We start from the raw sequence: 12290 nt of genomic DNA, 5'->3' as shown, positions 1-12290 counted from the left end.
GGGTGTGTTGGGTGAGGGTGGGGTGGTGGGGGGGAAGGGTGGGGGGGAGTGGGGTGGGTGGGGTGGAGGAGTGGGGGGTGGGGGGGGGGGGGGGTTGTTTGTTTCTGTGGCTGGTTGGTATAGGGATCAAACCCTGAACCTTGGTGTTATCAGCATCACACTCAAACCAAGATAACCAGCCAGCCCCCGGGATTTTTTAAAAAACCTATTCAGGTAGTTCTGTGCAGCCAGTACTAGGTACTGGTCTAGTACCACAGCTCCCAAACTTTAGTGTGCATCAGAATCGCAGATTGCTGGACTGCATACCTCACGTTTCTGACTCAGGAGGTCTGGGGTGGGGTTGAGACCTGGAATTTCTAACAAGTTCCCATGCGTGCTGGTGCTGTGCCCCAGGGATTACGCTGGTCCACAGCAATCAGTAAACAACGTGCAGAGCCAGGTCTGGAGGATCATCTCCATTGCAAGCATGGAGCATCACCAGCTGTCACAGGTGTGCCACCTGGGTCTGACTGGGGTTGGGGGAACCTCTTTGTAGGGAGGGTAGGAGGAACAGGAAGAGAAAAGGTTGAATCACTCAACTCAAACAGGACATCGGGGAGAAGAGGGACAGCCTTGGCCCCAGTGACCCAGAGCTGGGGAACAAGATGTGTGGTTGGAAGCCACAAGGAAGCCTTTGGGTCGACATAAGGAAAATCTTTTTAACCTTGAGAACCGTCCTGTCCGGAAATAGCATCGCCTTCCTCTTTTGGCAGTGAGCTCCCTGTGTCTGTGGAGGGAAGTCCAGCTGTGCTGGGGAGTAGGGAGAAGCTAGGGATATATGAACTGGGAGATCTCTGTGTTCCCTTTGAAGTCTGAGATTGCACATCCCTGCTGCATCCAGTCCGGCAGTTACTTAATCCAGAAGCTTTCTGTCTATTTAGGGAGGTGACTGTCTGGAGCTTTCCAAGACTGGCTTTCCCGATGGTGTTTCCTTTGCCTGTCAGCAAGCGGTTTATTTCCCCGGTGCCAACAGTAAGGCGAAAGCGCCAAGCCAGCAGGTCGGCAGGGTTGCGCGTCAGGTAGCAGGTGTCACCTCATGAGGGCAGTGGGGAGACTGGGCTGAGTCTTTTAGGCCCTAGATAGGCTGCGTTAATGGAGGCGAGCGAGGCAGGTGGCCCACGGCCGTGCACTGGGGCTCTAGATGCAAACCCTACCCTGGGCGGGGAGGAGGGAGAAAGAGAAAGGTCCAGCCCACGCCGCCGGCCACATGAGCACCAAGAGAACACCAAGTTTTTATTACAGGAATTCCTATGAAACAGCTCCAAGAAAAAACCCACACATCGGAGGGGAGAAAAATAACAAAGCAACACACAGAGAGGTGGGGTTGGGGTTTCCCCCACCATGCGCCGGGTCCGGGAGCGGGGAGAGGTCAGGGCCACAGCCCAGAGCCCCCTCCCCTGCCCCTCGGGGTCAGACCCATCTGGAGCCCAGGCTGATGGCCCGGGGGACTTCTTGGGGACCTCTCCCTGCAGGTGCCACAGGCCTGGCAACGGGGAGCAGTGGAGGGCGGGCGGCCCGCCCCTCCTCCGCAGGCGTCCCCGCGCCAGCGTCCCGGGCACCGCGCGCGCTTCCAAACTTGGTCACGCTCTGCGGCGGCGCGTCCCGGCCCCTCCCGCGGCCGCCGCTCTCCTAGCGAGGGGAAGCTCGGCCGCCCGCCCGGAGTCGCCGCTGCGGAGGGCGGGACGAGGTGCGATCGCCCTCTCGCCTCCGCCACGCGCTCATTATCTCGTGGCCACTTGCGGCCACCAGGGCCCTGCCAAGAATAGAATCCCACCCCCAACCTCCCAAACCCGCGCCCCAGGAGCCCCGAAGCCTCGTGCCTGCCCAGGGCTTCCAAGCTCTCTGGAAAGGTCAGCTCTTTCCCGTGTCGAGGGAGGGGCTGGATAGACCGGAGCAGCCTCCCTCCCCTAGGCAATGGTTGGTGCCGGTAAGCATTTGTAGAATCAGAGTTTTCCTCAAATCATCTTCTCGCTCTTTGCAAGGGGAACCTGGCAAGTGCTTCTGCCCTAGGCGCTCCCACCAGGCCAGCAGCCTCTATATCTTGCTCTTCAGGTCTGCGACCTTCTCCAGGGGTCACTCTGGAACCTGTCGCTGCCCACCCTTGGAGGACAGCAGGACTTCTAGTCCGGCTGGGGAGTCAGAGCCCCTGTGATCTCCCATGGTGGTGTGACTCCAGAACTGGCTGTTGTCTTCTGCCAAAGTAAAGGCCTGCCTAGCCAGAATCCTCCAGCTCCGGGGTAGCCACCCTCCCCATCCCTGCTGGGTGTAGGAAAGGCTGCTGGAGGCCCATGCCAGCCCCTAACAGAAGCAGCCCGATGAGCCCAGGCAGGCAGTAGATACCTCTCTGCAGTGCCCCATCACTCCTTGGAGGGTGCCCGAGTGGCTGCCCAGGGCTCTCCCACCAGGAGTTGTGTGCAGGGGTTGTGCAGAGGGTCAGTAGCCACAGGAAAGGCCGAGATGCAGCAGGCCACGGGAAGAAAGCACGAGGTACCCAGAGGAACCTGGGGATGGACATAGGGGATCAGGTGGGGTCTGTGGCCCGGCAGGAGAAATGGGAAAGGGAGGGAGGCAGGAGCTCCACCTTTAGGGCAAAGAGCCTCTGGTAGGGTCATTCTGCCCTTTCCCGTACTCCAGGGTTGGTGGTTCCTGCATTCCACTCATTGACCATAGAAAAGCCTGGCTACAAAAGGGGTCGTGACTGGCTGCTGCCTTCTAGGGGCCCCAGAGCCTTCCTCCAATCACAGGATGGCAACTCCAAAGTTCTAAGTCCCTTGGAAAGTGGCAGTGGCTGGGCTGGACTGTGACCGGAGAACCACTGGGCCATAGTATGCAAGCACCATCAGTCCGGCTGCAGCTGGGCCCTTCAGCTGGGGACCAGTGTTGCCCTCCGGCTGCTCCCACTGGGTCAGATCATCTCCGGCAAGGAGGAGCTGCTGGCATCTGGTAGGGGAAAAGGGAGGGGAAAAGTCTTTTTCAAAGGAGCTCAATGGTCTTTCCTGGCCACTGGTTCCTGGAGAGAGTTTTGGGCAGAAGATACCAAAGACAAGAGTCCCCTCTTCTCTCCAGAGACTCTAGATCCTCCTTGGAGCTCTGCCTGGGGTCATCTCCCCCATCCAAACTCCTAGAAATGTTCCCACTTGCAGAACTGCAGGGACTGTGGCAGCTGGAGCTAGAGTGGGGGCATGGCACGCCACGCTTCCAGGTGGGAAGCAGGTGTCGGGGAAGGTCTTGGTGGTGGGAAAGTGCCTGGCCCATTCGCTGACATGGTAGCAGCTCAGAGGAGCTAGACCAAGGAGACCTGTAGGGGCAGAAAAGTAAACTGGGGACAGAATTTGGTGGGCCCCAGGCTAAGGAGTTCATAACACTTAACTCAGAAGATCCACTCAAGGGCCGGCCCGTGGCTCACTCGGGAGAGTGCGGTGCTGATAACACCAAGGCCCCGGGTTCGGATCCTATATAGGGATGGCCGGTTCGCTCACTGGCTGAGCGTGGTGCTGACAACACCAAGTCAAGGGTTGAGATCCCCTTACCGGTCATCTTTTTAGAAAAAAAAAAAAAAGATCCATTCAAAGAGCAAGGGAGAAATGGAACAAAAGTGGTGTTGTGTGATGGGATGAACAGAGTAGGGGCAGTGAAGAGACTAGGGCTACTGGCTAGGTGTTGAGAATCTATCAGGGCGATGGTGGAAGGAGTGAAATGGGGACATCGGGAGGAGAGACTGCCTGGCTTTCAGTGAGATGACAGGGGTGGAAAGACAATCATGGGTGCAGCTGGGGGTACAGAGCAGCGGTGGAGGACTGACTGCAATGGAGATTCAGATTCTGTAGCCAACTGCACAGCAGCATGCTGGCGCTGTAAAGGAGGTGAAAGAGGCAGTGCCAGAGAGTGGGGAGCAAGAAGACTGTGAAGAGGTCAGAGACAGCCACAGGGAGAGCGGATATTCAGGGAGCAGGAGGAGCAGGAGCAGCAGAGGCCCAGCAGAGGCCCAGAAGATTCCTGGGGTCACCCGAGCCCAGGGAGAGCAGTTTCAGAAAAGACAATGGGCATTGTGTGTGAAAGAGCACCAGGAGAATGCAGAATAGGATACAGCCCTGGAGCTGGCAGGAGACCTCCTTGAGTCAATCCAGAGGTAGCGAGAGGGGCTGCCAGCCTGCAGTGGGGGAAGGAGGTGCTGCTTTTTAAGTTTGGTGATGAAGGAAAATATTGAGCACCCAGGATATTTTTTTTTTTTTTTTTTTTTTTGGTATTTTTGTGTTTTGGTGGGGCCAGTATGGGAATCTGAACCTGTGACCTTGGTGTTATAAGGCTGTGCTCTAACCAACTGAGCCCCTGGGTTTTTAAGATAGGGAGGAGGAGGAGGATGTAAACGCGAGGCAGGAGCTAGAAAGGGGAAAGCTGGAAGCTCAGGAGAGAAATCATAAGCAAGTGAGCAAGGTTCCAATGCAGGGGTGGCTTTGGACAGGTCCTGTTTTCCTGGGGACGAGTGGGATGGAGAAGATGGTGGGAGATGGCAGCACTGTCCAGTGGGAGCGGACGTTTGTTTCCCTGGCTGGCTTTCTTTGGGCATTTCAGAGAAGCGGGGGTGCAGCTCTGTGGGTGAAGAAATCCTGGGGAGAATGGCAGGGGCTGGAAGCCCTGATGAGGGATGTGGTCAGGAGTCAACCAGAGGGTTGGGAGGATCAGCTGCCCAAGCGGAGGTGAGGGCACTTGTATTTACTTTTTCCTGGCTGTCCTTTGCACCCTGGTTTATCTCACCTTCACTACGACCTGCCACTGCCTGCCACATCAACGGGTCAAGATATCCTGGTAGATGCTGATGGCTGGGACCAGGACAGGGGCTGGGGGAAGGGCAGGCAGGCAGCTTTCCAACGGAGGGAGAGGGGCTGGAAGAGGGGCAGGTCTTGCAGGAAGCCCTGACATTCCCTGTCCCTCCCCCAGAGGGGTGCACAGGGAGAGATGAGGAAAAGCAGCATACAGGCCCAGCTTCTAGCCAGAAACAGCTACCTCGGGAGGGGCCTTTTCCTCATCTGGTTGTGGCAGATCCCAGACTACCCAACCCAAGCAGGGGACTGGAGAGAGTTCTGTGTGTGCATGGCCAGGTTTAGGCCACCTCAATTCTTCCTCAGTTGTGCTCTCAGAGTGCCATGTGTGTCCTGGACTGTCTCCTCAACTGGGCTGTAAACTGTTCAAGGTCAAAAGCTGATTTTGTTTTCCTGTTCCCAACATCTGTCATAGGAAGGTATGATTATCTTTTGTCAACTGACTAAATAACCAAATAAAAGAAATGCAAAAGACTAGTTCCCATGCAGAAGGCAATGTCCCCTACCACAACTATGAGGGAAGAGACCCAGGACCTGTACTACCCAGTTGCCGGAACCCAGCACCTCCGGACACTTGGGAAGACAATGGGGTGTGGGGTGTGACAGGCCTCAGCCTTGGGCAGTCCCTGGACAGCAGTGGCTCCAGGCCTTACCTCCTACTGTCCTTCTCTTAGGGCTTCCTCCGCCTTGGGTGCCTCCTGCCGCCTTGCCCGGAAGTCTTCATCTGAAAAGCACAGGGACACAGCCTCATTCTCCACCCTGCAAGGCCTTGCTCAGACGTGTCCACCAGAGTGGGCAACAGAGCTGACCCGACTCTCTGCCACCTTCATTGAATGGGACACCTATTGATCCCCAGGTGGGCGATGCATGGGTCTGATGAGAGCTGGCCTGGTTCCATCACTGACCTCTGAGACCTTGGACAAATTCTTTCCTCCTCTTTGGGCCTCTCTTTCCTCATCTATAAAATGGGTTGGGGAAGTTGGACTATCCAGATGACCACCAAGGCCTTGCTAGTCCTTGTTTCTGGATGTCTCCTGACCCTTGAAGGGCCCCTCTTGCCTGTAGCATGAGGATCAGGGTTTAGCTTTCGGCCTGGTAGGGTCAAGGTAGGGTCTTCTGGCCCATGTGGCATTCAGAAGGGACTGAGTAAAAGTTGAAAAGTCTCTGGGTTCACAAACTGGAGCTGCCCAGCACCTGGCTCTCAAGTTGAGGCCCCTTCACATAGGTAGGCCTTTGTGCCCCCTCACACCCCAGAGAATATTTCACAGAAATAGTACCTGGTACTTTGTGCTACATACAGGTTGAAATCTAGGTGAAGGTGGGACTAGGGCCCCCCCCCCCATTCACAGGTTGCAGGAAGGGAGAGGCTATATGGAGCAAGTGGGAAGGATCCATTTCTTTGGGTCACCTGCCCACCAGCCTTTGATGTGCCCCCAGGTTGGGCCCACCCCTGAAACACCCAGAAGCTCCTCTTGGGGAGTCACAGATCACAGGCAAGTTGAGGCTTAAGGCTCCCCTCCCTGTCTCACCACAAGCATGGCCTTCCACATCCTCCAGGAGATTGGCTGTTGATGCTGCAGGACCCAGCCTGCCAGGCCATTAAGGAAAACTGTCCTGGGATGGGTGGGCACTGTTGTGGTCTGCCCACCCCTCCTCCACACCCGCCTGACCCCCAATACTGCCCCTCAGGCTCCTTTTCTTAGGGTCAGCTGAGCAGCCAGACCATGACCCTCACCCTGCTTCCATCTCTGGGGACAGAAGCAACTTTTCCCCTGCTCCCCTGTGGCTGTTCAGCTTCTAATATCCTGGGCCTTGTTTGACGAGCATGGATAGAATTGGGGTAAAAATATGGAAAATCCTTGTTTCTTTTGTTTTTGGCAGCTGGCCAGTATGGGGATCCGAACCGTGACCTCAGAGTTATAAGGCTGTGCACTAACCAACTGAGCTAACGGGCCAGCCCTGGAATATCCTGTTTCTACTCAAAGAACTGAAAGTGAGAAGGCAAGGCCAACATGCTTGAAATCTATGGCCAGCGCAACTACAGAAATTAGGGAAAGCTTTGCTGATTTCAATGGAAGAACCAATTTTTCTCCCAAGATGCAGATTACTCCAGACCAAAAAAAAAATGCTGCAGAGCAATTTCTGAGCCTACAGAAGGACGACAGGAGCCACTGCCCTGCTCCCCAAGCCTGGCCACTGGTGTGAAGGATGGGCACTGAGAGATGGCAGTGGCCTGGTCTGCTGGCTCAGAGGATGGGAGGCCACAGAGCCCAGCCAGGGGTCTCACTTGGACGCCCTTGGCATCCCCCGCCCAGTGTCAGGCCGGAAAGGATATGACTGATGCTTCAGCAAGTGTTTCCGCTTTGACTTCCTCATTTTGGTCTTCTCGGAGAAGGCTCGGGCGAGTTCAAACAGCTTCCTCCGGGTGGCTGGGGGCAGAGACACCTGTGAGCTACTCTCTCATTCTCTCGACAGCCAGAGCACCAGATGGCCTGCGTCCAGGTCTGCAGGAGGCGGGGCAGGGAGCAGGCCAGCATGGAGGCTAGGGAGGGGGAGGTGACCCGGATCGCCTACGCGGGTGCCACCTCAGGAGCGAAGCTGCCATCCCAGGTCGGCCTGCAGGGGCAGCACAGGCCACCAGAGCGAGCCAGGCCCAGGCACCGCCAGCAGCCCAAGATCCGGGTATTCCTTCCCCAGTTGCGACAGACAGCAACGCATCTGGGCTTTCTTTCCCGCCACCGCCGCCTTCCCGCCCCTCCCCCAGCCACCTCCAGAGCTGGTTCTGGGATTTCCATGACTAATCCCAGATTTTCCCTGAAATGGAGCCTGAAAGGATCACAGTCTCATTCACCCATGGCTGTGGGTCCATGTGGTGGGGAAGCGAGGGGGATGGGAAGGGGGCACCCAAGGTCTCCTGCCCCCACAGTCACACCCAGCCAAGCCACCTCAAGCCACACAGAAGGTGACCACTAAAACTGGGGTGAGGGGTTGTGCAGCACGTTATCTTTCTGTAGACAGCTGGCTCAAGAGGATTTAAAACTTCATTTGTATCCAGACTCAGCTGTAGAGGGAAGTAAGGCAGGAAGGCTGAGGGAGCCGCCTGCGATTAAAATGTCACTTCAGTTCACCAGAGTCGGCTGCATGAAAACTTCTGGGTGGCTCCCACCCTCCCTCAAAGCCACAGGCTCGTCTCAGGAGAGCCAGGAAGGGAGGGGACAGCCGCTGGACTCACATTTTCCCATGTGTTTCAATTTGTCCCTGAATAAGGCATCTTCAGACACAGCAGGGTTGGCATCACTGGTTCCTGGAAGGGGGAGACACCTGCTGAGGGTGGGGCCCCGGGGGCTGCTTCAGCCCTGTCCTTCCATTCAAGGAAGGCTGCAAAGAGCAGGGGTCCTCCCTCCCAGGAGGGAGTTTACAACGAGGACGAGGATGACACGGGGGGTTCTAGGGGCACTCCTTTCCCTGAGCCTCGCTTTCCTCCTCTGTAGAACTGAGGACAGTCATGATCTGCTGTGTTTGGGGAGCTGGTTCTCATGGGATCCCGAGAGTCCACTTCTCTGACCAACTCTACGTTCGATGAAGTCGCACTAGTAGCATGATATCAGCTGTGGTGGGAGTATTTACACCATGAATGACACTGGGGGCTGAAACCGGGCTTCCCTGCACCCGGAGCCAGCTGTTAAACAGTCATCTGTGGTGGGAGTATTTACACCATGAATGACACTGGGGGCTGAAACCGGGCTTCCCTGCACCAGGAGCCGGCTGTTAAACAGTCACGAGCACATGCGGGCCTGCCTGTGTCCTGACACGGCGCGGGAGTCCAACGAGGAGACAGCACAGGGCTGGTGCCCACCCGTCACAAGTCCCTCCTTCCTTCCAGGGCCAGCCCCTCTGTTGCTCCCTCCCAGCCAGAGTTGCTGGCTTGTTAGACAATGCATAGGAGTGAGAACGGGGCTGGTCCTAGAGTCAGAGCTCAGCTGCCACCGAGTGCCCCCTGCTCACTCAGCACCCACTCGGGCCTCTTACTGCACTTTTAAAGTCCCTGCTCTCCATCCTGCAACTTGGCTAATCCTGAGTCACCTTGCCTGCTAAGTCCCCTTTGGGTCATTTTATCCATCTCCTTGTTAGACAATGCATAGGAGTGAGAACGGGGCTGGTCCTAGAGTCAGAGCTCAGCTGCCACTGAGTGCCCCCTGCTCACTCAGCACCCACTCGGGCCTCTCACTGCACTTTTAAAGTCCCTGCTCTCCATCCTGCAACTTGGCTAATCCCGAGTCACCTTGCCTGCTAAGTCCCCATTGGGTCATTTTATCCATCTCATTATCCATCTCCGCAGCCCTAGTGTCTAGTTAATTCAGGATCAAGGACAAGAGGCTCCTGTTAAAACTCCCACTGCGCATCTGGTGGTGCCTAAGCTCCCCGGCCCGGCCCCTTGCTTATGAATCGGTTCCACGGGATTTTCTCTCTCTGAGCTGGGGTCAGCTGAGCTCCCCGTCCTTCTCCCCACGCCCACCCCACCGAAGGATGTAAGGTCTGTTTCAGGCAAAAGCTGCTGAGCCTTTCTCGGAGGCAGGCAGCTGTGCCACTGCGTGCACAGACACAGAGTCCAGAGCGTGAAACTGGGGCCTCCTGCATCACGACAACACAGCTGCCCACCCTCTGGTCCCCCTTTAGCTAGGGCTCCCACGTGGGAAGGCGGGGGGGCGAGGGTGACCCTCTTCTGATGCAATTCTTGCTTCTCACCACCTTGTACACAAAGCTCGAATATTCTCTTCCTCCAACACCTAGGGCAGGGCTTGGCACAGGGCAGATACTCTCCAGCTACTTAACGGAGGAATGGATGAACAACACGACAACACAGCTGCCCACCCTCTGGTCCCCCTTTAGCTAGGGCTCCCACGTGGGAAGGCAGGGGGGTGAGGGTGACCCTCTTCTGATGCAATTCTTGCTTCTCACCACCTTGTACACAAAGCTCGAATTTTCTCTTCCTCCAACACCTAGGGCAGGGCTTGGCACAGGGCAGATACCCTCCAGCTACTTAACGGAGGAATGAATGAACAGCAGGGAGGGAGAAGGAGTGGTTGGTGACCCAGGTCCCCAGTGGCAGAATTCTGGGGCTCCCACAGGATAACCTGGTGGGGGCTGTGCCTTTGCAGTGCAAAAAGTGCCTGGCACCCTGGCTTCTAGCTCAGTGCTCTCCTGAACCCCAAGGCTAAAGCCCTTCTTCAGCCACAGAGGAGTGACTGCAGCGCCCCGCTGATGCCCACCTCTCTCCAGGGCAAGGAGGAAGTCGCGGTTGCGCTGCAGCTCCTTCATGAACTCCTCATTCTGCAGGAAGAGCGCGATCCTCTCATCCTCCAGGTACTGCTTCCAGCGGCTCTCCTGGTCACGGGTCCCCTGCCCGGCCGTGGGAGGCGGGCCTCCCTCTCCACTCACAGGCTTGGGAACCCCAGGATTACCCTGAGGAGAGGAACGAGCATGTTGAATGCCTACTCACCAAGGCACGTGTTGCACAAACTCCATGCACATCTGCGTAGACACACGCCATTTCCCAGGACCCTCCAGGCCACCCTGAGGCCCACACCTCCTATTGCAACCTAATGGTCAGCCAAAATCCAATGTAACAGCCCAGAGCCCTCTCTGCTGGGGAAGCAGCAAGGGCTTAAAAACTATTTTTCCTCCCCACTTTGGACCATCTCATCCCTTCATCTACCACTTGAATAGTTCTGAAAAGGGATTTGCAAACTGCTCAGTGGGGTACACATGGATGCCCAGACTCAAACCTCTCACTGCACCAGCAGCCCCAGGGTGAGACCCTCCTCTGCAGGAGCACTGGGGCAAGCCGACATCTGGGCGGAGAAGCTGCCCTGGCCCTTTCCCAGGGGAGTGAAGGAAGATGCCCTGGCCCTCTGCCACTGGCTGCCCCTTGCCCATCTCCCTGTAGCCTGAGGTGGTGGCTACAGCCAGAAAGCCTCCTCAGGCAGTCACCTTCCCTGAGTAGAGCAGGAAACCTGCAGGCCCAGACAGGAAGTGAGGCCTTTGGTTCAGCATCCTTTCCCTATAAACAGAAATAGCTCAGCCTGGGCTTAAAAATCAGGAAGTAAAACTGGCTGGCACCAATTGTGCAGGCAGAGAGAGATGCCAGGCAGGCAGATGGGAGTGGAAGGTGGGGGGCAGCCCTGTTACCTGTATGCTGTCCAGCTGCTGGGGCAGGATGCGGAGAAAGTCATCGGGGAGGTTGCCCAGCAGGGGTGGGTTCCAGTTCCGGTAGCGCCTCTGGTTTGAAGGGGGTCCAGAGCCCAGCACATCGATCCTGGGGAGTGGGAGATGGCAATGATGAAGGAGAAGCCAGGTCCGAACACAGGTCTCAGGCCCATCACACTAGGTCCTCGGCAGGACGGATCCTGCCCAGAGCTTCCCTCCAGGACAAAGGCCATCTCATTACTGTCCCATCAGCACTCCGTCTCATCACTGGCGACTCTTCTTGATCAGCCTCAGGTCACTCTCCAGCCTCTCAGTGCCCTCACAGGTCTCCAGACCTAGACAACTCTCTACTGTGGTGCTAATGTTTGTTGGGAGTTGTGGATTCATCCGTAGATGTTTCTGAATGTCCTCTCAAGACAGCAGAAATCGTATCTTTTCACGCTTATATCCCTGGCACCTAGCACAGGGCAGAGCTCATGCTGCTGAGTAACAGGTAAGGTCCAATGAACGGATATATAAGCCGCCAACAGCCCAGCCTGCCTACATGTTGTTTTGCTGGTTTGCTGCTGAGGGGGGATGTGGGGATGCCAGGATCCCTAGAGAGAGTTGGGCTCCAGTTCTGACTCAGCCGCAGCCAGCAAGGTGGTCTTGGGTAAGACCTTGTTCCCCTCTAGGGCTCAGTTTCCTCATCTAGAAAATGCTACCTCCCTGCCAAGGTGCTTGGGCACCCCTCCTGACACTGTGTCCTGAACAGTGTTCTGAAAAGGCATATGGAGACGTGCGAGTGGAAGGGTTCTCGTTCTGAGGGGCGCTCAGGGGCCGCCCTTCCTAGGCAGGTGTGCAGCAGCAGGTCTGTACGGTGGCAGAGGCCAACAGCAAGGCCGGGTGGCGGTGGCACACGCCCTGCACGACCCCGGGCTCCTGGGTCTGAGGGCAGCCTGGAGCCGGGCCAGCAGCTCCCCACAGCTCCTCGGCAGCCTGCGGCGTGGCAACCGCAGCACACGTGTTCTGCTGAATCAGGGAAATGACACACTGAGAAGGCAGCCGAGGCGGGGCGGTGGGGGCCACTCTGGCTCGGGCCCCGCTTTGATTTGCTCTCCAGCTCCAGGAATCCCGCCGCCCCCTCACTGGAGGGGAGCTTTTCCGGGCTGTCACTGACTATGGAAATAACTTCCTTTCCTTTCTATTTTGGGCGGGCGGGCGGGCGGCCGGCGGGGGAAGGGG

At 56.9% G+C, this 12290-nt stretch overlaps 1 protein-coding gene across 1 annotated transcript in view; it reads right to left on the bottom strand.

Moving 5' to 3' along the window:
* Positions 1-1960: 1960 nt before the first annotated feature.
* Positions 1961-12290, bottom strand: part of CUEDC1 (CUE domain containing 1) — a gene marked incomplete at its 5' end in the record, with an annotated part of 19709 nt that continues 9379 nt past the window's right edge. The window contains 8 exons of the mRNA XM_008588986.1: positions 1961-2979; positions 5513-5583; positions 6389-6447; positions 7198-7288; positions 8092-8180; positions 8434-8467; positions 10130-10322; positions 11049-11175. Of these exons, the coding sequence (XP_008587208.1) occupies positions 5516-5583; positions 6389-6447; positions 7198-7288; positions 8092-8180; positions 8434-8467; positions 10130-10322; positions 11049-11175 (661 nt within the window). The remainder of the gene's footprint in view (positions 2980-5512; positions 5584-6388; positions 6448-7197; positions 7289-8091; positions 8181-8433; positions 8468-10129; positions 10323-11048; positions 11176-12290) is intronic.

The sequence above is a fragment of the Galeopterus variegatus genome, unplaced genomic scaffold (genome assembly GCF_000696425.1).
Source record: "Galeopterus variegatus unplaced genomic scaffold, G_variegatus-3.0.2 Scaffold133, whole genome shotgun sequence".
NCBI lineage: Eukaryota > Metazoa > Chordata > Mammalia > Dermoptera > Cynocephalidae > Galeopterus > Galeopterus variegatus.
The sequence above is the reverse complement of the archived record's forward strand: the minus strand, read 5'-3'. Positions and strand labels throughout refer to the sequence as shown.